The sequence below is a fragment of the Ctenopharyngodon idella genome, chromosome 10 (genome assembly GCF_019924925.1).
Source record: "Ctenopharyngodon idella isolate HZGC_01 chromosome 10, HZGC01, whole genome shotgun sequence".
In the NCBI taxonomy this organism is placed as follows: Eukaryota; Metazoa; Chordata; class Actinopteri; order Cypriniformes; family Xenocyprididae; genus Ctenopharyngodon; species Ctenopharyngodon idella.
In genome coordinates this window covers 28,333,446-28,359,715 of record NC_067229.1, presented here as the reverse complement: position 1 = coordinate 28,359,715, position 26,270 = coordinate 28,333,446, and the positions used below count along the sequence as shown (strand labels likewise).

Genomic DNA, 26,270 nt, shown 5'->3' with positions numbered 1-26,270 from the left:
ACTCAGAGGCCCATGCCTGTTCCCCAAGAGCGTTCAAAGAAACCTGCGAGCAGAGAGGTGCAGCGGGACCCCAGCCCGCCTCCATCATTTGTTCCAGAACCCCCTAAGGTCAGATGTCCTGTCATTTCCTTAATACCTCCTTTTTCTTCCCCAAAGTGTTCTTGAGCCCCAGTACAGACAGTTCAAAAACCCCTGGTGTTCCTACAGGTCAGGTCAGCTTCACGTCCTGCTGACTCCAGGAGTTTTGACTCCCGTTCCAGCAGCACAATCAGCAGTGATGTTCCTGTCAGCACCAAACCCCTTCCACCGCCAGTAGCCCAGAAGCCCAGTTTCACGATGAGGACAGGCCCAGCTGACGAAATGACCTCTAACGACCCTGCCGATGACCCTGCCAACCGCACCTTCCGGGGAAAGGTGAAGGCTTTTGAGCAAATGGACCACCTGGCCCGGGCCAAAAGGATGCTCGAGCTCCAGGAGGCTGAACAAGCACGGGTTTGTCTCTCATCACATTCACAAATAATATTAAAAATGTCATATTTCACCCCAAAATCAAAAGAAAGATATTTTTGTTAAAGAAAATGCATTTGTTTATTTATTTGTTTATTTATTCATTTATTCATTCATTTGTCTTTATTGTCATGACGATTAAGCGCATTTCCCCCATTTTAATTCGATTATATATATATATATATAATATTATTATTATTATTATTATTATTATTATTATTATTATTATTATTATTAAAATCAAATTGAAATGAGGGAAATGTGCTTAAAAGTCATTTGGTATATACACACACACACACACACATATATGTTCTGTCGTGAAAAAAAAACTATATATATATTAATGCTGATATTTTCCTTTTTGGTTAACAGCTGGAAATATCTCAGAAACATCCGGATATTTACGCAGTTCCCCACAAGCCGAAACCAAACCAAAACAGGCCACAACCAATTGGGTAAGTTTGTTTTTTTCCTCCTCACCTTTTTTTCTTTTTTCTCTGGGACTCATTCCAACACACCTATAAATCCCAAAAGTGTCTTTAATGATACTTCGTATCAGTGATAACCTCTATTCCCTTCAGTTCCAGCTCAAATTCTGAGTCCCAGAGCTCCTCCAAACCACCATATTCAGAGAGCCGCTCTCACTACCGCGCTGATGAAGATGAGGAGGAATATCGACGCCAGCTGGCTGACCAAACCCGCAGAGGCTTTTACAATCCCCAGAAATACAACGACACTGAACTGTAACTCCCAATGTCCCATAAACCTCATGGGCTGTACAGAGTCACAACAGAACAAGCCGAGTCTCTTCAATGTGTCGGATCTGTGTTGGGATATTTCCTGTGCATGTCATTGTCCACAAACCATCTCTTGGAGCCACAGACAGCAGATGGGATATTGTTCGCCACATGCATACACGCAGTATAAACGTGCAATTTATAAAACAGCATCTTTTTATACCTGCAACGTTTTTATATGAAATTTCACTGTATATTTCATGTCTGCTTGTGATTTTTTTTTTTTTTTTTTTTTTTCCCAGAATATTTTGTACGTCTTTAGTTTTTTATTTTCCCACTTTGCCATGTATCTGTTTCTAATGAAAGCAACTAGATGGAGTTCACGTTACACTTTCCTCATTAACACTACTGAAATTTGCCATAAACCAAAAGTGAAAGTGGGTTAAATGTTATTTTCCCAAAACATTTACTGGAGTGCCTTAATGTCATTGATCAAACGTGTATTAACTGAAGTTTAGCAAAATATTGTATTCTTGCTGCATATATTACTATGCTATAATTATGTTAAAACTGGCTTATGATAAGATAATGTGTAATGTTCACACTATTGTTATGCATCTATGATCAGTGCTTTGGGATTAACTACTAATAAAACACAGATTTGTGGAATTTTTAAATTTTAAAGACAAATAAATAAACCTGACTTTTAATATTTCTGCTTTGCCTTTAGTTGTGCTTGCCTCACTATTACTATTAATAACCTGAGCCATATCTAGAGCAGAGATTAACAGATTCTGATACAGTCTATAGTTTTAGTGTCTGAAATTGTTTTGTTTTTTTTGTCACAATAACTATTAAATTGGTCTACAAAAAAACAATATGCATATGTTTATTATTATTAATTGCGCCACAGTATTTATGTAAGTTTTGCTGCTTAAATGGTTGCAAATTTACAATACCATTCAAAAGTTTGGAGACAGTACTTTTTTTTTTTTTTTTTTTTTTTAAGAAATGATTGCTTTTATTTAGCAAGGGTGCGTTAATTTTTTTTTTTTAAAAGACATTGTTATAAATCAATATCTTTATCACAATATCATCTGCTGTAATGTAAAATATGAAGCAGCACAACTGTTTTCAACATTGATAAAAAAAATGTTTCTTGAGCATCAAATCAGCATATTAGAATGATTTCTGAAGGATCATGTGACACTGAAGACTGGAGTAATGATACTGAAAATTCAGCTTTACATCACAGGAATAAATTACAGTTTTTATTTTATTTTTGATAAAATTAATGTAGCCTCTTTGAGCAGAAGCGACTTCTTTTTGAAAAACATTTAAAAATCTTACCGACTCCAAACTTTTGAACAGTAGTCAGTGTATTAAGTTTAAAATTCCATGAGTTTGCTACATTACGTAAATTTCTTTAGCTATGAATGTTTTCTTTTCAACACACAGCTGTGTAACAGTGGTGAGTGCTAATGTTTAGAGACCCAACAAAAGGTTCCATTTATTAGAGAACAGATTAATAAGAAAAGATGGAATATCAGTAAAAAATAGTCAAACAGATTATCACTCTAATCTTGGGTCAATAAATAACCACCTAGGCAACCACATAGCAATGTGCTAGAAACCACTCAGAAGAACCATTCTATAGAAAATGTGACACGTTGATGGAAAATACTGTGTAAATATTTTCTTCATTGATTCTTTTACTTTTAGTTGATTGATAACAACGGTACAGCTCAGTAAATTAGTTTTGTGTCTGCAACAGTTACATTGAATCTCTGTTACTGTGATCAGTGCCATTTATCTCTGTGATAGTGTAGGTCCAGCCGTGTGTCGGCACATGATAGATGGCCGTTCATTTCTCTTTGGTACGTTTGAACACATTGAACTGATGCCAGTGGAATGATAACGGCACTCAGAGATCACTTCAGACCCATAGAGATTAAGGCAGGTCAGATGTTGCTGGAATGGTTTGGTTCATGCACTAATGTAATAATAAATACATACATCCAGTTAAATAAATCTGTAAACAGTTATATTAATATTTCAATAAATAATAACTCTGGATCAGTGTATTTAAAGGTGATGTGGTGGCCCTGCAGAGTTTCAGATGTAGACGGGTTGTTCCTGGGCCGTGAGCAGGCGGTACATGGCTGCAGGCATAGTCTTCATATGGATCTGAGAAAAACAGATTCAGATGATTACAGTATTCACCTTCACTGGATCACCATTTACATGCACTTTTTATGATTATTAGAGTTTTAAGCCATTAGCTTAGCAACATGCTAACTTAAAAGGTATAAACAGGCACAGCATCTGAATATGCATACTTCCACAATTAAACAGTGGGCAGAAAGTACACGGATGACCTACTACTTCTGGTGAGATTCTGAAGGGTGCGTATGATGGACACTTTACTATCCCATGAGGCCACGGGAGAGGATTTGGAGGTTGGTCTTGTGACAGAGACAACATGGCGGATGTAGTACGTCCAAATTTCATTCATATTACACACATACTATATAGAATGAGCCAAAATATTTTGACCACCTGCCTAATATGCTGTTGGTCCTCCACGTGCTGCCAAAACAGTGACCCACTGAGATTCTACAAGGTGTCTAGTGGTTTTTGGCACCAAGACATTACCAGCAGATCCTTCAAGTCCTGTAGGTTTTGAGGTGGAGCCGCCGTGGATCGAACTTGTTGGTCCAGCACATCCCACAGATGCTCAATTGGATTGAGATCTGGGAATTTGAATCTTGAACTCTTCATAAAGTTGCTCAAACCATTCCTGAACAATGTGTGTGGTGTGGCAGGGTTTATTTTTCTGCTGAAAGAGGCCACTGCCACCAGGGAACACCATTGTCATGAAGGGGTGCACATGGTCCGCAACAATGTTTAGGTAGATGGCACGGTGTCAAATTTACATCCACATGAATGGCCAGGACACAGGGTTTCCCAGCAGAACATTGCCCAGAGCATCACACTCCCTCCAGTTCAGATGCTCACGTGCCCATTGAAGGCGCTTTCGATGGTGGACAGGGGTCATTATAGGCACTCTGAGTAGTCTGCGGCTACACAGCCCCATAACTTAATATGTGGCCTTGTTAGGTTATGATCAATGATATTCGCTTCACCTGTGACTGGTCATAATGTTTTGGCTCATCAGTGTGCTTTTTTTAACGCGAAGTAAGATTCAAACCAAATGTAGTACCTTCTGGACAGTATGCGATTTCGGATGCAGCAAGGGTCTTTGGGTTTTATAAAATTTCGCCTTCAATGTAGCTGCATTTCAGTTATTATCACTATAATGCATAGCCTCAAGTGATGTACTCCTGTTATAAATATTGTGAAAGCCAACCAATATGGAATACATTTTGAAATGTATAAATAATCAGAATAAAATCTCTGCCAAGTAATAAAGTTCACCAGCCTATTTACAATAGGCTTTACAGTTTCCAATCAACATAACAACTACCTCTATATATAATATTGCACATTTAAAAGTGCAATTTATATACACATATATGCACATTTATATAGAGTGTGAGTCACATATACTGTATGTGTTAATTGTGGCTCATCCAATCAGAATTTAGAGTTGAAACTAGGGATGCACTGAAACCATTTTTTAAGGACCGAGTACGAGTACCGATACTTTTTTTTCTGGTACTCACCGATACCGATGCCTATACATTTATTAATTTCTCTCTCTCTCTCTCTCTCTTTATTTATTTTTTTTTTTTTTTTGGTGATGTTGCAGTTTTCCAAGCACAAAACAGTGAGACTAATGAATGTAAGACAGCTTCTTTATTATTACTCTAATGAAAAAAGTAATAATTTTTATGTGCTTGTCAATTTCAGTGTCCAATAACCTTCAAATGGCATAATTACCAATATATATAATTGTTGTTATATAAAAAGAAATTTACAAATTACAAACAATACATCAAATACTATAAAGATACAAATTAAATAAACTTGTTTTTCAGATACAGTAGGTTTATTTACCATGTATAGCCTACATTTATTTACTGTGACAAATATAGGCTACGGTCCCTTTAAGACCGAATCCATGGATACTGACACACATCCTGTTTTCACCCAAATGTTTACGTCGACTTAAGCCATAACCGACTGTATTTACGTGAGATACTCCACACGATGGACATTTTGACAACTATGTGTGCATTTGACCATTCAGGCGCGAGGAGAACTGATCGCGCGCTGTCTGAGAGAACTGGGATCACGCGCAAGAAAGAGAGAGAGCGCTTCTGGTCTGTGTCATTCAGCGCGATTCCGCCTATCCCACCTTCACTAATCGATAACGAATTGTGATTGAAAGCATGCAGTTCGCAATGTGTGGGTTGTCATCATTAATTTTTAAGTATTTCCACACCTCTGAGGCTGACATTGTTTCTGCTGCTGCCGCCGTTGTCTCTGACAGAATTTTCCGTGCACAGTTACGTCACGTGAGGTATCGGTCTTTGGTATCGGGGGTATTTTTACGAGTACGAGTACAAGTACATGAGCTTGGTATTGGTACCAGTATCGGTATCGGTGCATCCCTAGTTGAAACTATTCATTGTACAAAATCAGATTTAAAGGTGGGGTAAGCCATATTTTAAAAAAACGCTGTTAACACTTGATATTTGAAATCAACCCAAACAAACCACCCCTCTCTTCATTGCTCCGCCTCCAAAACTCACCCTCCAATCCTAACCACCCCGCTCCAAGGCGGTCTCAAACCCCAATCGCTGCTGGCAGGTAAGGCGAATGCACTACCAACGACACCAAACACCGCATTCTCTAGCAGTCGTCAGTGCACCTCTTAAGATAGTTTTACCTGCACAACTCTCACTATCTGGCCACTGTTACACATGCAGTGCGAGAGTGGATGTCTGTTTATCACAGCTGATGCACAACAAAATAATGTTTCATGGAAAATAAAGCGCAGATGATGAACGAATGACAAGGAAGCACAAAAAATAAACGTACAGTACACAAGAGTAAATACAAACAAGAGTTTGCTGTTAGTCGCCAACAGCACAGCAGCTCCAGACAATCGTTAACACTCAAACCCAGTGTTACTCACACGTGGAGCGGAATCAAAGCATCCTCTGCGTCTGTTTTCAGGTTTTCCCGCTTAGCTCTCTCCAGCGCTGGAAAGCTTTTCTAATATGAACGCGGGTCCTAAAGCACTTGCCCAGTCATAAACCTTCATTCCAGTGATATTCTTTTGAGCTCTTTTGTATTTTGTCTCATCTCTCTTTCTGCAGTCTTTCTTCAAATCTACATGTTTGTTATTGGTGTCGGCCCGACTAACTTTCAAACAGTGTTTTTGAAATATGGCTTACCCCACCTTTAATAAAATGAGCACAATTAGGGTGGCAGCATCAAACATGAACACTAAAGTTAAACTTCTTTTTTACACTGAAGTGCTTTAACTTCTGCAATAATCTGCTGAGTGTCTTCTTTAAAAAGTGACCAACCTTAGGTCTTTATCCCAAAGAATTTGTCAATTACAAACATTTATTTTCATCTCTATGCTCAAAAAGGGGGGTGACAGTTTGAACCATCTGAATGAACTGGAATCTGACTCCCCCACCCGCACTTGACAGAGGACAGGACACTCTTTACCTCTCCCACAGCGTTTGATAGGATGTGGACAATCTTCTCGTGAGGTGTGGCCACTACGCTCTGACTGTTGATTTCGATGATGCGATGGCCGACGCGGACCCCTCCTCTCTCTGCAATCCCCCCTCGCATGAGGCTACAAATCTGCAAACAAAGCATAAACTCTGTTAGTAGCTGCTACCTAGTAAAACACTGTAAAAACTGGTGACAAATGACCAATGTTTTGATGTTAATACCCACAATGCCATTCTGTACACTGAAACCCAATTGATAGCGAAGGTCCGGTCTGCGAATGAGCACCATGGTCACAGGGGGACACCTGACAATGTTCATCTTTATCCTGGATTGAGCCTTTAGCCCCTGAACACAGACAAAACAAATCAAAACAAATCAAAGCAGGCCTGCTGTCAAAATGCGGTCACATTTGCTAAATTTAGATAAAAAAGGTCTATTCCCAGTTAACAAAAATACAAAGTTCTGTCATGAAACTCTAGATGGCGCAGGCTGATAGGTCCTTAAAGGGTTAGTTCACCCAAAAATGAAATTCCTGTCATTAAGTATTCACTCTCATGTTGTTCCACATCCGTTCATCTTCGGAACACAAATTAAGATATTTTTGATGAAATCCGAGGGTTTCTGTGCGGTGCAGGCTATCAGGTTCTACGTCAGAACGCAGACTCATTATTGGCCGGCTCCTGCGTCAGCATCACACGCATGCGTCGTGCTTCTCACGTGTACAGCGTTGGCCAATACTGAGCCGGCGTTCAGATGTAAACACAGAAGCACTGCACTGCTTTCACTACACCAGCTGCGTATGACAACATTTCAAATTGTTAAAGTCTTTGTTTTTGTTTTGTTTTTGTGCACAAAATGTAATCTCGTCGCTTCATAACATTAAGGTTGAACCACTGTAGTCACGTGGACTATTTTAACAATGTCTTTAGTACCTTTCTGGACCTCAAAAGGTGCAATGACGTTGCTGCCTATGTGTGGTTCAGAAACCCTCGGATTTCATCAGAAATATCTTAATTTGTGTTTCGAAGATGAACAAAGGTCTTACGGCTTTGGGACGACATGATGGTGAGTAATTAATGACAGAAATTTCATTTTTGGGTGAACTAACCCTTTAACTCAATCTGCTCGCAATCACATCATTCTCTATAGGGCACAGCTGATTGGTTCCTGCTGTATCAGTAGCCAATGAGCTTGCTGCTCCACCTTCAAATACTTGGTCAGCATTTGCTATAGCAGTTTTGCTATAGTAAAATGTTCCATGAATGATGTATAAATAGCATTTTTATTTGTCAATGTTTTGATAATGTTATTACAGACCAGATAACTTTGAACAAATGTTCTATTACAATGTTACTGGAAGAAAGTTTGTTCATAACTTTGAGAGAACATTGCCAGAACGTTAGACAAAGTTCCCTGTAAGCTGGCTTGTCAACAGTGTAGATGTATGAAGCTCACACAGAAGTCACTTTCAAACCAAGCAGCTTTCAGTTGGTCAACGCGGCAAATTCACATGATCGACTCGAACCCATTGCGAAATCAGCATGCGGAAATCTTTCCCCCCCACAAAATACGTGATTAATTGGATTCCTATTGAAATTACTGGATTTCACTCATGGAAATTTACAGAGCAACAGTGAATGTGATCATACCTTAATTCTTATAAAGATACCATTTGTGAATAAGACAATCCCAGAATCCACACTGACCTGAATGAAACAAATCTATTCAAGAAAATCTATCAAAGATAGCAGAAGAGTAAATTTAGGTTAAACTTAATTAAAAATAGACTATTTTACCCAACATTTCCATGTTGTGTATTTTTATGTTTATTACAGCATTGAGCTATTAGCTTAGCAACATGCTAACATGAAACGCCCTTGGAATCAGTGTGTGTAGAGTCTAAAAGCTAAAATGTTTGTTGTCCGATATAATAAAAAGCTCAGAAATACAAAACACAACAGAACAAAGAAGCCATACTTTAATGATGCTCTGACATGTCGAGAGCGGCAGTCCGACCAGACTGGTGCCATTAACAGTCATGATCTGATCGCCGATGTTGAGTCTTCCAGACTTGGCCGCAGGTCCGCCGTGCATCAGGCTGGCGATGATGACCGTGGGAAGGATGGAGCCCCAGCCGGACTCCACAATTACCACACCCAGAATCTCACCTTTCTGCTTCTCTATGTACACCTGACACACATCCACATCAAGAAATGCCATCAGTGATTTTATTTAGTGAATGTCCTATGACTGCTGAAGAATTTAAGATGATGAAGTTAGGCTTCATTCTCAGGAATGGTGTCAGTTGTGTACAGTTGTGTCTCAGTTGCATCTTGTAAATAATATAATTACATTTTATTTGGTAGTTTAGCTCTGTTTAGTGTGCATGGCAAAATTAATTTTGAAATAATACATATTTTAAAATAGTTTACTTTGGAATATTAGCCAGTTTGCTTGTCTCAATTGTTACCATTGCAAAAAGTCTAAATGTACAATCTGGTTTTGTCTAACTTCTGTTGTGCCATATACACTTTCCCCTTTAAAAATAATGGTTTAATGGATATTCCTGGTATTATATTAGAATGAGTGCTATTATCAAGTATTTTTACCATATTTCAATCAAGGTGTTTTTTTATGTAACACAGCTTAATAGAAATCAACAGAAATCTAATATTTTCTTTTTATTTTATATGTATGATTTAATAAGAGGAACCAAAACTGAGTGATATTACCAGAATTACCCACAATGTCTTTATGAATTTAAGTTTATGCATTTTAAACTAACTGTAACAGGGTTGAAACAATATAATTGCAGAGTTTGGCTTAGCAACGATAAATAACCATTGGCACTTTGCAGGGCTGAACACATATTTAAAATAGGCGTAATAGTCTTTTTTTGTTAATAAAGATTTGGCCATTGGAAAAACCAAATTGGAAAAAAAAGAAAAAATTCTCGAAACTACTGTCACTTCATGGCCACTGGTCAACTTACATCCCTGCAGTTTTCAGACTTGGAGAAGTGAATGAGGTCGTCGTTGTACATGTCCTGAGTGTTGAGCAGGTCGCTGTACTCTCTCTGGCTCAGGTCCTCTGGATCAATGCCATTGGCTCTCAAAAACTCCTGATATGCAACGCTGAAGGCCTGACCAATGGACTGAGCAATCAGCTGAGCCTGACAGAGAGAAAGAACAAAGCATACAAGAAACATTTGCATTTGCAGCCTTCCATAAAGTACATGGTGTAACAGTTCAAACACTCACATCTTCTGATTCAAAAACATGGCAGATCATCTTGTACTGGCGTCGGTCATCTCGTGCTGGGTTTGTGTGTTGCGTCTCTGCCGTGTCTAAGCTCTCCTGTGCGCTGTGAGAGCGAATCATCTTCCTGCGAGCCATCAGTACAACCATGTTCCCGATGTCGGCTATGTACGAGATGGTCCTCAGTGGATGGTCCATCATGGTGTCCTGCCAAGACAAAGATGCTAAAGGTCAGTTTGTGTTTTTGAACATTTAATCACAACTAATGAGGGTTATTCCTGTAACCATTTTCTTATAATGGTTTTTCACTTTTTTGTACATAGTACACTTTATTATTATAATGTTTAGTGAGTTTGGTCTGTTAATATAACTGTCTTAGTACATTAAGCCACGTTAAACGTTTTTCACGTTAAGCGTTTTAGAATGTCCCAAAATGTTATAATGTTACTCTGTGCGTTCACTCTGTGGCTGCTGTGAGACACTTGTTGCACACTGCAGTAAGATAGATCGATTTTAGAATATCATATTAAATGCTGGATGGCTTGTGTTGATAAATGGCATGCAATTAATTTTAAAACATATTGTATGATGGAGAAAATGCTGTATTACTTAGCTACTTGACAAAATAGTGTTTTTCACTGAGGTATGGTAAAAGCATGGTGCTCTCGGAAAATCAAGAGAACTAGATTTAAACAATAAGACTGAACGTGTTGAGCTATATAACAATAATTTGTTTTCTGTCAATAAATGTAACCAAACAGTTGTTCCATTGTCTAATAAAACATGTAATATATTAAAGCATCTTTAGTGTTTCCATGGATTCTACAAAATAAAACCGGAAACCGAGGGTAACGCGGGTATGATGCCTTTGACAGGCGACTCCCGGACACGTCCCGTATCCTTGGTTAAAATCGTGATTTTCTCACGATTTACAAATAGTTGGAAACATTTGGGATATTGTAAGTACTCAACTGAACAAAATATATAACACTGGCCTAGTGGTTTTTGGATATTTTACTGCAAAATTCTTACATATTGTGCCTTTAATGAGGCTTTTTTCTTTTGTTTTTAGAAATGTGAACAACATAAAAATATATTTTAAATAGTATAAAAATAATATATAGAATTTCGTTCTTTTAATTAGGCTTTTTTCTTCATTATGATACCATTCTTTATATACCATATTCTACCATATTCATACCATATTCTCCTATAGACTGAACATGTAATACTCATGTGCATGACTTCACCATTTTCACAAATTCGCATTTTTGTAGTTTACACAGAGATGATAAAGGTATCATTTTCAAAAAACCCTTTTAAAAAGTTTGCGTTTTAAGGCCCCCAAAATGCCAAACGCATAAAAGGTTTTCCATTTTTAGTTGAAAACAGTGTTGTATAAACAGTTCTTGGCCAAAATAAGCAGCAATGAGGACCAGACTGTACGCCTATAGTCACAAGTCTGTCTAGCACAAGACATGCAAAGCTGCTCATTCATGCATTTTTAAAAAAGAAAATTCAAAGTGAAACAACCATGAAAGTGATTCAAAGTGTGTTCCGCACCTGTGTGAAAGCGCTGAGCACTTTGATCCTCTGCGTTGATATAAAGAGGTCCACTTCTGTGCTGGATGGCGGCCCACTTTCAGTGTCCTGCTGATACCGTAAGGGAAGTAAAACAGTTATTACTATTAAATAGCACATCACTTCCTGGACTAACAAATACACCACTCTCTAATCCACCATCAGAGATGCTGGTAGATTTGAATCCTTGGTACTTGTAATCATAAAAGCCTGTCAAACAACACATTTTGATGTAAGACAAAGGAAAAAGATCAGCAAAACTGCAGGTACCAATCTTACTAAAAACCTGCATGTCTACAGGAACAAATACCATACCTTATTTCTGATTTTGGCCTGTGTCTGGGCTGTCTGCTCGGCAAGGGACAAATAAAAACAGAGAACGGTCAAATAAAGCCAACAAACATAAAAGGGTGGGCGGCTCAGATGCAATGCAATTGGTTTGGAGACAATGGATACGCCCAAATGAAATAACACAGGATAATTTGGCTGAAGGGGGGACAGGGTGCGTGGGATGTTATGGTATTGTGATAGGCTGAAGGTTTGTGGGAAACACTATCAAAATTTCAACTCTGATCAGAATGACATCAGCAGCCCCAGAGACAAAAACTGACTCTCAGAATCAACTAACTGTCACTCACATTTGTTTGTTAACACATGGAGGCTAGATATCCAGAAATGTTTGTGACATGTTTTTCATCCACAACCTCACATAACCTTAGATGAATCGGTATATTAGTGGCTAAGTGAAGTATTGGTGTGTACATGTTTGAACACGCTCTAAAAGGAGAACAGACAGGAGCATCAAATAATTAGTACACCAGAGGAAACTCCAACTGGCATCCCTGTTCCTCACCCGGACGCGGCTCATGGCCTCCTGGGCTTGCTGCATGCGGGCGCTCTTTGTGGGCGTTCTCTCTGACAGCAGCTGGGTGGAACCCAGGTAGTTTGCGGCAAAAATTATGCCGTCAATCAAATCCTCGGGGTCACATGGGCCAGGAACTGTGGAAACAGGCAGACCATATGCATAGCAGAACATTAAACCTGATACTCTGCGTTATTTTTGAATCATTGTAAAAGCTTTCTGTGTTTTACTTTTGTGTTAAGAAAAGCAGAATTACAAGTATGTTGTAAAAATACTTTTTACAATTTTTTTTTGCAAAACGGTGATCAAAATTTAGGAGAAATATGCTCAATTGTCATGAAAATAATGTCAAAATGCAAATCTTAAATATGCAACAAAAAAAACTTGTAAAATGTAAGCATGTTCAAAAATAATTTAAAACATATCTGTTTGCATTTATCAGTTATTTTAGTATCAGTGAGATACTATTAGAGTTTTTATTAATATTTTGATTTTTTTTTTCTTTCATTTTAATTTTAGGTAAAGTTTTAGTAATTTTGCTGTTTGTTTTTGTCATTTTTAATAGTTGTTGTTTTATAAATATGTCTATATAGTTTATATTAATTTTTATTTTAGTTTTAGTTATTTTAACATATCAAGTTAAATAACATTAAAATGTTGTAAAATGTTGAGTATTTTTAAGTGACGAAAATGTTTTTTTAATGGTTTTAGTTTCAGTTAACTATAATAACACTGGCAGTTATCAATATATTGTTACATTTAAGCAAAAGATTATAAATAATAAAACATAAGTAATATGGATATTGTTTAAAACAATATTTAAAATAACATGAGGTGAAATATAACCCGGAGAAATTTTGGACAGGCTTCGTGGGACACAGCCTTACATTCAAATGGCGTATAATCTTACAAGATAATGCAGGATAATAAATTTCTTATGACTCTTATTTGACGGACATCATAAGAGCCTGGTTTCCTTAAACTTACCATCAACATATGTAGGGAAAGAGGCCAAATTTCTCCTAGACTGCGAACCAAAAACACAATATTGTTACAATTACAGTAAAAGTGTAAGAAATAAGTATAAAGAAAAAATCATAAATGTGTCAACTGCAAGTCAAATACAATAATTCACCTCTTGACTTGGCACACAGGGACTGATGTCTAGATCCTGGTCCTGATGATGGACTCCAGAGGATTCTGCTCCTGAAGGAAGTTCAGCATTTTGAACTGGAGCCTGTAAAAATGAAGGAAACCACTGCTATTAAATATCAGAAGTTGCATTATCACCACACTTGTTCTTTTTAAACATCTCTGTGTAAATATATATATTATTTTAATCATTTGATAAGAAGAACATTTGTCTAATTTGCAGTTGAAAACCTGCTATATTGTTATCAACAGCTTCATCAGTTCTATCAACTTCATAAAGAAATAAACTCAAGAAGTGCCACATGAACTTCAAATAATATCTAAAAGAAACATATATATTTTATGGTTTCTATTTGTACTTTCCACCGTGTGTTGTCAAATGAAATTCCATGACTTTTCCAGGCATTCATAATTACTGTATAAAGATTTTTAAAGTTTATTTTATAGCAACTGCACTTATACATTTTTAGTTGTTGAAATATTTAACTCCAAGCATAACTAAAAAGTATAATCTCTATTTTAGCACAATTTTTTCATGACATGCCCAGGCCTGGAAATTACAATTATTTTACTTTATTGTCCAATGTTAATAGACTAAAAATGAAAAAAAAAAAAAAAATGTTGACGTCATTCTGCAAAAATGCCAAGGCTAATTGTGGCCTTTTTAACATGCACCTATTATGCTTTTTCAGATATTACCTTTCATATAGTGTGTAATATAGCTGCTTGTTAAATGTAAAACGTCTGCTAAGTTTCAAAGATCAATGGTTTCCATGCTGCACTGTATGTACTGTAAGCAGTAGACCAGTCACAACAGACTGGGCCATCTGACCAATCAGAGTGACCTTGGATGCATGTAAACCTTTTGTAGCCTATTGTGAGCATTTAAAACAGCATAATAGGGGCATTTAAAATAAAGTTTCATAAGGAACTTCATCATAAGGAATTGTGGAAATTATCCAGGAAAGCTCACTCACCGCATACTGTGGAGAAGACTGGGAGAGCTGACATGGTGACTGTGGATATGAGTGAATCTGAGGATGTAGTGGAAGATGGTTCTCCTCAACAGGGCTCACGTCCTGCCTCATCACCCACACAGGCTCTGTGATCTTGTCAGGTGTGTAGGGTGAACGCACCGTCTTGGTTTTCACCTCCTCGATAGCTTCCTTAATATCCTTAATGGCCAAAGAGACAGCATCTCCTGTAGCTCTGCAAGACTCTGCTATTTGATCTTGGGCTGAAGTGTATGACTTATCAGGACTTTCCACTACTTCAACCTGCAAATCAGGTGAAAGCCGAGTAGTTTCCGATGTTTCCTCTTGGGGGTGAACTTCTTGTGAAAGGCTAGTTGAGGCTGATGTCTTCCTGACCTGGGCTCTGCTTCTCCCTGAGATTTCGGCTTCATCTCCTGACTGTTCATCATAGTGGTGCAGCCTGGAGCCCACTGAACTAAGCTGACTGATGTCTTCCTGTGAGTCACACTGGTCATCACACTCATCCATGGTCATGCTCTGGTTCCTCTCGTACATCTGACGCCCCTCAAGGGCTGGATTAGGATCTGTTAGGTTGCATTGGTATGATTCTGTCTGATATTGTGCTGAAGTCTCTTCAGGGTAAGAATCTGGGCTTAGTTGAGGGTAAGAATCAGTGCAGGCTTCAGGACTAGAGTCTGAGAGATCATCTTGGTGGTCTTCAACATGGGACATGGGACTATCAAACCCTTTATCCTTGTTTGTATGAGCGTAACTGGTGTTAAAATGAGTGGGGTATGACTTTGGATCAGAGTTGTAGTTTCGAAGAGTCTCTGAGAAGGTTCGTGAAGACTGGAAAAAAGGTTTGTTCATCATCTGGTGAGGAGATGTGGAGAACGGTGGAACATCTACTCTTAGCGGACTGGTTCTTTTACTTTCAGTGTGACATTTTGAAGTAATCTTAGGTGGAACATAGTCTTGTTCATGAGTTTCTCTGGAATAGTCCTCCTCCTCTTTGTTCTCTTTCACCAATTCCTCTTCGACAAACTTTGATTCTTCACATTGAACCTTCTCCTCCAACTGTTCCATTGAAGACTCTGGCTGTTCTGGATTTGTATCACGATCAATCTGTGTATCAGATGAATGGGACAGATCTGGACTGTTTCCATCCAGTCTATCAGTGATTGGTTCATCCTGAGGAGATGGAGTCAGCAGTTCTTGAGAGGAATCTTCTGGAGATAATGCTTCTGAAGCTTGCTCTTTTTGAGGAGTTTTGACCACCTGTTGTTCTTCTTCTTTGTGCTGTTGTCTGTATCTGTGCTGATGGAGTCTCTCTCCACTCCGATGATGTCTTGATGCCCCCTGCTTGGGCTGTTGGCCAGCTCTAACTTCTGTATCTCCGCTCTCAGTCCGCCTGCGTTGTGCTTGCCCAGGAACATGCCGCCTACGTTGGCGTGGTGGAGCTCGGCTAGATCCAGATGGGTGCTGGTTTGCTTGTTGATGATAGTGTTGATGGTGGTGGCCTTGGCTTTCTGCATCGGGATTGTGCAGCTGGCATGGCCTCCATCTGGGCCGACCTCCCTCTAGGGGAGTCCCATTGGGCTGCTTGCTGCGATGAGGGGGAGGACCTCTGAGGCCTGCCTCCTCTGGCTCCTCCCTATGGCTCATGGCTCCGCCCACTCACTGCTCATTGTCTGGATGCTGCTGAACAGCCTGAATGACACACGGAAATCATATAGTAGAGGATGAGTATGTCCTATAATATGTGAAAAAAACAACATAACATGGCATTTTCAGTATCATGTCCAAAAAACATGTAAATACCATCAATGTAAATTATAAATGCACTTATTGTCTAATCAAGCAATGTGGCTCTTATATGTGTCTGTATAATGACAGAGTAACACACTGCATGTTTGTATTCCTGTGCAGAGACATGGTTTATGGCAGTAGTGCTGTCACAGATGGCTCCTCCGTGGGCAGCCGTCATGCTGCATACTCCACCAGTCCTGGAGTTCAGCAGATTCATCTGTCAAACCTCCCATAAAAACCCAAAGCCAAGGGATTTACTTCCCTATTTAAACAGAGATCTTCACTTTCACCATGCAGCCTCTTTGTATTGTTTACAACTGAGAGCATGCATGCATATTAGGGTCACTCTGCAGTTCCGGTGGCAGGTGGTGTCACTCACTTTCAGATGGCAAAAAATTAAACTGCAGTATTCACTACTATAAAAAATGTTCAAATACCTTTCTCCATCTTTAAAAAAAAAAACACATTAAATTTGCTAGTGATTCAAGCCAATGGCATTTTTTTTTTTTTTTTTTTTACATTCTACAATATTATTTGGTGTTTACTGTATATATAAGAAATGAGAAAAAATATAGATTTAATGTACAGTAGGTAAAGTAAAGCACAGGAGGTTTATTGTACGATGAGTGTCATTTAAAAGAAGCAAAATGTAAATCCCACTGCAATCATAAATTCCTGTTAAGCAACAAAAAAAAAAAAAAAAACTTGGTAGCTGTGGTTGCTAGAAATTCATATCATGTAAAAATATAATGACAACCTTTTGGTGTCCGTAATTTCATAGTGCAGAACTGTATAAAGAATTAATCGATAAAATATCAATATAACTGAACAACTTAATATATAATCTTAATATATACTAATAAACATATTAATATTACAGGTGGTAAAACAGAAATCAAAACCTATTCGGCCTATTTATGAACCAATGCTTATAAATAAACATGAAAACAATGCTATAAAGATTAACTAAACAACTTAACTTTGTAAAATAAACACCATAATGTGCATTAAGCGATAAAAAATAAAAATAAACTAACTTTTTAAATAAAATATAAGCAAATTTGATGCATCACGTGATGGAGTCTGGAAATATTTCACTAATTGTATGTAATTGTATGTTTCCAACGTTTATAATAACATTTTAAAGAGCATGCACGTCTTGTTGGATGTTCATACTTTTTACCACAATAAACAGTAGCCTATAACAGATTGCATAGTGTTCTGTTAAATCGATTGTAAATTGTTTTTACTGTATATTGGACAATAAAATGTATTTTTGTGTTATTTTGCCATCAACATTGCTAACATTTTGCTTCTTATTCATCTTAATATCATAGAAGCGACTTTAAAACCAAAAGCCTCAACGTGAAACCGCAATGATTTTACCGTATCTTACCAAATGTCACGATTGTCGATGTATTGACTGCTGCAGTCACGTACAGGTAGGTACCGCTAACCATATGGACATTTCGGCGCTCCTAACATTATAAAATAAAGATTTTGTTCAATTAAAACACAATAAAACACCAAAATAAGATTTAACGGTGTAATTTGAAAACTTTCCATTGATAATAAAAGTTAAAAGCGCGTTGTTTCGTAACGTAGCGGGCCTGCGCTGAGGCAAACGCATCCCTCCCCAGTGAATTTATCCAGCAGGTGCAGCTCCTGTTCGATCAAGTACCGCCTGTAAAACACGACATACAGCGGGACCCAAACAGCTGTTTACAGTCTCATCCGTTATACTTACCTGTTATGAACACAAGCGATGAAGAAGAGCTCTTCGGCTTGCCTTCATCTTTGTCGGTTGTTCTTATCAACACACTAGGATTAGGCGAGTGGAGCGGCGGATCTCAGACCCCTCCTTCAGCATACAGTGACATCAGAGCGGATTACACACCAGTAAATACCCTCCCTGCCCCCAAACCATCCCGCAACAAATCGCACCATCTGTCTTGTGCTTTTGAGTCAGTTACACCTCTTTTGCAGATACACAGATTTTTATTAATGTGTTCAGATGTTACTTTCTCATACTGTCTATCCAGTGATAAACTCCATTTAACCGGCTTCGGTCGTTTGGTTTTTATTTCAGTAGAGTTCTCATCTCATTGGTCCAAAATGTGAATGTGCAAATCACACAATTATTTACAAATTGTGAAAGAAACAAATCTCACTGTTTATTTAAAGTATATGAATTTATATATGTATTTATTATAATATTTTTATTTAAAATGTATTACTTTGTATAATGATTTAGCTAAATTAACCAAAAAAACTAACCAAGGCATTATTTTTTTTCTATAAAAAAAGGTAGGCGTATATTTTTATAATTGTTTATGACGTCACCATACATTTCATGCTTCCATCCATGTATGCTATTCTGGGAAAGCCTATAAATAATTGCTAGATGTCAGAAAGCAGCAGGCCATTGAGACCCTTTGGGAACACAAGGGGTTGCACAGACTAGTCGACTAGCCAACTTTAACGCTGCCATGATGCTTAAAGGTGCTGTGTGTAGATTTTAGCGGCATCTAGCGTTGAGGTTGCGAATTGTAATATAGAGAAGCTACGGTGGCCAACACAGGACAAAGATGTCATCGCCTGAGACAGCAGAGAGTAGCTAGTCGAGCAAACGCGCTCTGTAGAGCAGTTTGTCCGTTTAGGGCAACTGTAGAAACATGCCGGTGCAAAATAGCAACTTAACATGTAAGGCAGCGGTTCCCAACCACGTTCCTGGAGGCCCCCCAACACTGCACATTTTGCATCTCTCCTTTATCTGACATGCCCATTTCAGGTCTTGGAGTCTCTACTAATGAGCTGATCTGAATCACATGTGTTTGATTAAGGAGATATGCAGTGTTGGGGGGCCTCAAGGAATATGGTTGGGAACCCCTGATGTAAGGGGACCTGCGGTGTATGTGATAGAAATGGCTCATTCTAAGGTAATAAAAACATAACAGTTCATCATGTAAGGTCTTTATACACCACTGAAAACATAGTTTTCATAGAATTGCATTTCTGTCAATAGATTCTCCTAAAATTTACACATTGCACTTTTAAAGCTTGACCTTGACTAGTCACTGATCATGGCCTATAGAGGGCACAACAGGATAAAAACTCTTTGAAGTCCACTTTTATGCTCCATTTCCAACAGTTAAAATGACAAATAAATGCATACTTGGGAGTGCTCCACAAGATACACTATATTGCCAAAAGTATTGGGACACCCCTCTAAATCATTGAATTCAGGTGTTCCAATCACTTCTATGGCCACAGGTGTATAAAATCAAGCACCTAGGCATGCAGACTGCTTCTACAAACATTTGTGAAAGAATGGATCGCTCTCAGGAGCTCAGTGAATTCAAGCGTGGTACTGTGATAGGTTGCCACCTGTGCATTAAGTCCATTCGTGAAATTTCCTCACTACTAAATATTCCACGGTCAACTGTTAGTGGTATCATAATAAAGTGGAAGCAATTGGGAACAACAGCAACTCAGCCACGAAGTGGTAGGCCACGTAAAATCACAGAGCGCACAGTGCACAGAAGTCACCAACTTTCAATAGAGTCAATAGCTACAGACCTCCAAACTTCATGTGGCCTTCAGATTAGCTGAAGAACAGTGCGTAGAGAGCTTCATGGAATGGGTTTCCATGGCCGAGCAGCTGCATCCAAGCCTTACATCAACAAGTGCAATGCAAAGTGTTGGATGCAGTGGTGTAAAGCACGCTGCCACTGGACTCTAGAGCAGTCGAGACGTGTTCTCTGGAGTGACGAATCACTCTTCTCTGACTGGCAATCCGATGGACAAGTTTGGGTTTGGCGGTTGCCAGGAGAACGGTACTTGCCTGACTGCATTGTGCCAAGTGTAAAGTTTGGTGGAGGGGGGATTATGGTGTGGGGTTGTTTTTCAGGGGTTGGGCTTGGCCCCTTAGTTCCAGTGAAAGGAACTCTTAATGCTTCAGCATACCAAGACATTTTGGACAATCTCATGCTCCCAACTTTGGGAGATCAGTTTGGGGATGGCCCCTTCCTGTTCCAACATGACTGCGCACCAGTGCACAAAGCAAGGTCCATAAAGACATGGATGAGCGAGTCTGGTGTGGAGGAACTTGACTGGTCTGCACAGAGTCCTGACCTCAACCCCATAGAACACCTTTGGGATGAATTAGAGCGGAGACTGCAAGCCAGGCCTTCTCGCCAACATCACTGCCTGACCTCACAAATGCACTTCTAAAAGAATGGTCAAAAATTCCCATAAACACACTCCTAAACCTTGTGGAAAGCCTTCCCAGAAGAGTTGAGGCTGTTATAGCTGCAAAGGGTGGGCCAACTCCATATTAAACCCTACGGATTAAGAATGGGATGTCATTAAAGTTCATGTGCACGTAAAGGCAGGTGTCCCAAAACTTTTGGCAATATAGTGTATGTTTGATTATGCCATCTGGATGCTCAAAATTGATCGGTAGAATGTACATTTTAAACAGCTTATTGTACACGTAAACGAATCGCTGTTCTAAACGAATGCGCTGCTGCATTGTAACGCACACACATATAGCAGCCTATAGCTCGCACATCACATGAGGATCACGTGCACAGAAACATGAATAGCGCAGAAATGTATCAACACTGTTCTGTGATTTTTCAGTAAAATAGTTTAGAAATTGAAAAGTTCTAGCATATATTTCTTAGTAACTAAAAACCACAGCTTCACTATTAGTAGAGAGATGCTGCCAGGTAGGCTAAAATTAATTCACACATGCAATCACTCTCTCACTAATCTTTTTTGTGCTACTTTATCTGTATTCAATTTAGAACGAGTAGAAATCTGTGAGAAATATAACCACTCAAAGACAAACAAACTGATAAAAATAAGCTGTTATTTTGGAGTAATAGCCTCGTGGGCAGCGCTGTCATATGTCATAGCTTTGCACAAGCCAACCTGTGTTCGAGTCTCAGCTCGAGGTTCAGGCTTTGTTCATTAATAACGTCATCAGCGACTAGTTGACTTGACTTTAATCACATAAATGTCGATTTAAAAAAATCTAAAGTTGTTCAACCCCTAGAACATACACATCCTCAAATCAATAAATGTTTAATACAGTTCAAAGTTTCACTCATTCATTTCAGTACTGTAGATGCAAAGCAGATATTTATTCTGTTTATGAAATAAAGTATTCAGCAGGTGGCACTAGTAATACTGTATAAAAATATTACCAATTTTACACACATAGGCCTACTACTCACACAGCTTCATGGAATTGTTTTATGTCCAGCTGCAGTGCTAAATGTTTGAAGTAAATGGTACCTTCTTCTTTTTGTTTAGTATTTTATATTAAATAAATGACATTAAATATTGACATTTTTCTTCAGTTGCTTTTATAGCTTCAACCATTTTCACATGAGGATGTCGAACACATCTATGAATTTTTTTTTTTTTTATCATTTACTATTTGACCATATGTTCAGCTCTCACTGCAAAGGCAGTCTGTTAGCTGTTAGCCATGACAGGTCTTATCACGCAAAAGAGAGTATGTTTGCTGAAGTATTACTTCCTGTATCAACAATGTGTATGCAGAGGGAGGAACGCAAAACCGGATCTAATTTGAAACAAATGTCATTCTGAAATCCGTGATTGCTTATTCAGTTAATTTCTGGCACTCCCCAGAGGAACTTCTTCATGTGGTCAAAAATCCCACCCATCCCACTGAGTTCAGATAACCCGACATCCAGCCTTCTCTGGCTCTGTGTCACATTCTGCCGGCATTATATATTTGTATCATGTTACCAAACTGTGTCCGTGGACCCCATTGTGTGACTTCAGCCTCTAATTATTTATGGTTTGACCCATAACATCCAAAGGTGTGACTTCATCCTCTAATTGTAAAAGAGTGTGTGGAATGAGGTGTAAAAATGTAAAAATCTTTGCAAAATGAAATCGCACAGACTTTAAAAACAAAGCAAAGAATTAGCAAAGAAAAACCTAATACTGATTGTGTACAATGACATTTTATTTTCAGACATGTACACAATAATTATTTATATTTCAATAAAAAAGAAAATTTAAATTCCAATAATTCAGTGATATCACAACACCCAAAAATTGCATTTTATAAATAAACTCCATATATTGTAAAATGTTAATTGTGTGCTTCATCACATACAGTGCCCTCCACAAATATTGGCACCCTTAGTAAATATGAGCAAAGGCGGCTGTGAAAATAAATCTGCATTGTTTATCCTTTTGAGCTTTCATTCAAAAAATTCACAAAATTCTAACCTTTCATCGAACTGACTGGACAATTTCATGACTAGGAGCATGAAATTGTCCAGTCATGACTTCCTGTTCCACAGGAGTATAAACATCAGGAAACACAAAGGCCAAATTCCCTTAATCATTCATCACAATGAGTAAAACCAAAGAATATAGTTCTGATGTGCAGTAAAAGATTGTCGAGCTTCACAAAATAGAAAGTGGCTGTAAGAAAATAGCTAAAGCATTGAAAATCCCCATTTCCACTATCAGGGCAATAATCAAGATGTTCCGATCAACTAAAGATGTTACAAATCTGCCTGGAAGAGGAGATGTGTCTATATCATCCTAATTTAAAGGGAGGAGGAAAGTTTGAGTGGCCAAAGACTCTCCAAGGATCACAGCTGGAGAATTGCAGAAATTAGTTGAGTCTTGGGGTCAGAAAACCTAAAAAAAAAAGATCAAACAGCAACTACATCACCACAAGTTGTTCAGGGAGGGTTTCAGGAAAAATCCTCTGCTCTCATCCAGAAACAATCTCCAGCACATTCAGTTGTCAGACACGACTGGAACTTCAAACGGATCCGGCTTCTATGGTCAGATGAAATTAAAAAAAGAGCTTTTTGGCAGCAAACCCACCAGATGGGTTTGGTGCACACATGGATAAAAAGTACCCCATGCCCACAGTTAAATCTACTGCGTGGTTGGATCTTCCATCAGGACAATGATCGAAAACAAACATTAAAACCAACATAAAAATGTGTCACTGAGCACAAAATGAAGCTTCTGCCATGGCCATCCCAGTCCCCTGACCTGAACCCTAAAGAAAATGAGTGGAGTGAACTGAAGAGAAGAAGCACCAACATGGAGCTGGGAATCTGAAGGATCTGGAGAGATTGTATATGAAGGAATGATCTCTGATCTCTTGTCAGGTGTTCTCCAAACTCATCAGGCATTAAAGAAGAAGACTCAGGGCTGTTATCTTGGGAAAAGGACGTTGCAATAATTGGGTGACAATAATTGTGGCCAACATGAGAAAACTAGAGAAAAACATTTATTTCATAATGTGATTTTCCCCCATTTTCAATTGTTTTACTTTGATGAAAGGTTAGAATTTTGTGTATTTTTTGAATGAAAGATCAAAAGGATAAACAATGCAGATTTATTTTCACAGCTATTTGTGGAGGGCACTGTATGTAACTTTTTCCAATAAATAAAATCACTCCAGATCTGTCCCTCTGTTCTTGTTTTTTATGGAATGTATGTATTATAAATGATTTATTCATGCACATCATTATGTTTTTAAATTCATGTGCCTCGTAATCTTTAATCAGAATGAAAAAAATACTATTGACTCTTTTCACATTTCCGGGCTTCTCGGAAGCAGAAGTCTCATATAGTTGGGTAAACCTTTATAGCGGTGAATGGGTGACAACAGCAAATAAAATTTTTGTATTCCTGTTTGCTCCAATAGCAAAAGAAAAAAATACATAGTGTTTCCACGACTTTCCAAAGGAGAGAATATATAGAGAGATTGATTACAGCAGTCAGAAGAGAGAAAGATGTCAAATTTGAAACCAAGCAGCAGCGCTAATTCTTTTTTTGTAATTTAGATAATATAATGTCTCGTTACTGAAGTAACCCTCATTCCCTGATGGAGGATACAGAGACGTTATGTCGAGTGACGACATTAAGGGTCATACTTTGGAGCCCCAATCACCTCTAAGTAGTAGAAAACAGCCAATGGAATTTGGGTGTGAGATCTGCATGCCGAGCCACTCCTTCCCGACCATTCAGCGGTGGTTCAGGGTTGTGGCAGGAGGACATAAAGTGTCAGTAACCAAGACATTCCCTTTCTGTCAGTCACATTATGATGTTTTATTAACAAAGTTCGGGAGGAGCAGGTTCAAATAAATAAACCAATTAGCACAAGTGGAAAGCATTCAGTTAATCAGCTCAACCAACGACAAGAGGTATAAATACAGCAGACTTACCTCTGTTCGTGGGCCAAAATTCCGAGCTCGGAGCCCTCCCCCCAGACAGCACGCCAAATACGCATAACTTTACTCTATTAAATTATTTGTATATGTGAACTCGTGAACAACATTATGGTAAGTGATGTCATTAGGGGTCCCTGCGGAAAGCGCCACAACTACTGAACTGCGTTACGAGTGTTGGAGTTGCAGATGCTGGCAAGCTATAGCATGCCCTTTCAGTAGCTCCTCACTGCAGAACGCGAGATCCAGGATCCAGATCCAGGGGGTGGAGACGAGTAGGTTTAGGGATATGTAATGTGGGAAGAGATGGATCCAGATCCAGGGGGTGGAGATGGGTAGGTTTGGGGATCAGGGGGTGGAGACAGGTAGGTTTAGGGATATGTAAAGTGGGAGGTGTTGGATCTGGATCCAACCTCACCCCCTGGATCTCGTGTTCTGCAGTGAGAACCATCTCTGCCCTTTTGGCAACTGCTCTCATTAAGTCGTAACCTACCCAGTGCCTCACAAAGGGAAAGGAAGGGACAGGGTTTACCATGGAGACAGTCGTAGCTGCTCTTCCTTTAGATATAATTTATTTTAAGGAAAGAGTTGCTTCAGTACTCAATTTCCTTTTTTTTTCAGCCATGACCAGAGTTGTTAAAGCTGGGGAAGCGTGCCTAGTCCAATGGAGAAGGACACTATAGAGGTCACACTCTGCCCTTAGGGTGATAACATGTGGTAAAATACACATATAGACTGACCAGGGGGCAGTCCTACATATGGAGGAATCTCTGCGGTAGATCTGAAAAGGGATGGAACTACTACAGAAGCAGCGAGAAAGGAGAATCACAACTGCTAACAGAGCATCTAGCCCAGTACAAGGGCTGACCGACTGGGCATGCACTCGAGTACTTGGACAGATGAGGGCAGGAAACAATGAATGCATCCAGGAATGCACTGACAGAAAGGCGTCTTTAAAAAGACGCTAGCCGTCTGCTTGCTCTTTTAGGGAAACTGCTCTAAATAAATTACTCCTCATCTGAAGCGCCCAGGGGGGAATCGCTGCACTTATCTGTGCAGTACACTGGCAAAACACCTGAATTTAAAAAATAATGATGAGCACGAATAAATCAATGATAATAAATACTGCAATATTCCATGTAAAAATAAGAACTGTCAATTTTGATTTCATGGTGACTTTAAGTTCAATGCAGATGTGCTCATATCATTAGCAAATGTTTCACAACTAGAACACACAGTTCTTTCAGGATTCTTGCCTGAATAACACGAGAAGAGAGAAATATTTTGGTGCTCCAGTTGGCACAGTACCATAGTGGAAATACTTTACAAGTCTGATTTCAAGATGTCACACACAAATTTAAAGAAAGAAAACAAAGATCTGCCCCATATGGATCTGATCTAAATCCAACCGATGGAACTGATATTCATGTGATGGATTAGTGATATGACAGTGTGTTTCAAGGTGAAGCGGTCAGCAGCTCTGA

General features: G+C 38.8%; 2 protein-coding genes across 12 annotated transcripts in view; one reads left to right on the top strand and one right to left on the bottom strand.

Moving 5' to 3' along the window:
- tjp2a (tight junction protein 2a (zona occludens 2)) overlaps positions 1 to 1,956 on the top strand; it is a 38,253-nt gene extending 36,297 nt beyond the window's left edge. For all 4 annotated transcript variants that reach the window (XM_051909639.1, XM_051909638.1, XM_051909640.1 and 1 more), the window contains 4 exons: positions 7 to 108; positions 208 to 492; positions 880 to 962; positions 1,089 to 1,956. In XM_051909639.1, the coding sequence (XP_051765599.1) occupies positions 7 to 108; positions 208 to 492; positions 880 to 962; positions 1,089 to 1,254 (636 nt within the window). In that variant the 3' untranslated portion in view covers positions 1,255 to 1,956. The remainder of the gene's footprint in view (positions 1 to 6; positions 109 to 207; positions 493 to 879; positions 963 to 1,088) is intronic.
- A 969-nt stretch (positions 1,957 to 2,925) lies between these two features.
- Positions 2,926 to 18,449, bottom strand: apba1b (amyloid beta (A4) precursor protein-binding, family A, member 1b). 8 transcript variants are annotated; one of them, XM_051909644.1, is made up of 14 exons: positions 18,288 to 18,351; positions 17,937 to 18,018; positions 14,735 to 16,441; positions 13,741 to 13,842; positions 13,593 to 13,632; positions 12,597 to 12,742; positions 12,059 to 12,091; positions 11,726 to 11,815; positions 10,166 to 10,369; positions 9,898 to 10,077; positions 8,883 to 9,095; positions 7,131 to 7,250; positions 6,894 to 7,034; positions 2,926 to 3,431 (listed from the first exon to the last, which is right to left on the bottom strand). In XM_051909644.1, the coding sequence occupies exons 3-14, from the start codon at positions 16,394 to 16,396 to the stop codon at positions 3,360 to 3,362; spliced, it is 3,003 nt and encodes a 1,000-aa protein (XP_051765604.1). In that variant the 5' UTR covers positions 16,397 to 16,441; positions 17,937 to 18,018; positions 18,288 to 18,351; the 3' UTR covers positions 2,926 to 3,359. The 8 variants fall into 8 exon arrangements, with proteins under 8 accessions (XP_051765604.1, XP_051765602.1, XP_051765606.1 ...); XM_051909642.1 differs by lacking the exon at positions 17,937 to 18,018 and having other exon boundaries at positions 18,288 to 18,449; XM_051909646.1 differs by lacking the exon at positions 17,937 to 18,018 and having other exon boundaries at positions 11,726 to 11,812; positions 18,288 to 18,449.
- Between the last annotated feature and the right edge of the window lie 7,821 nt (positions 18,450 to 26,270).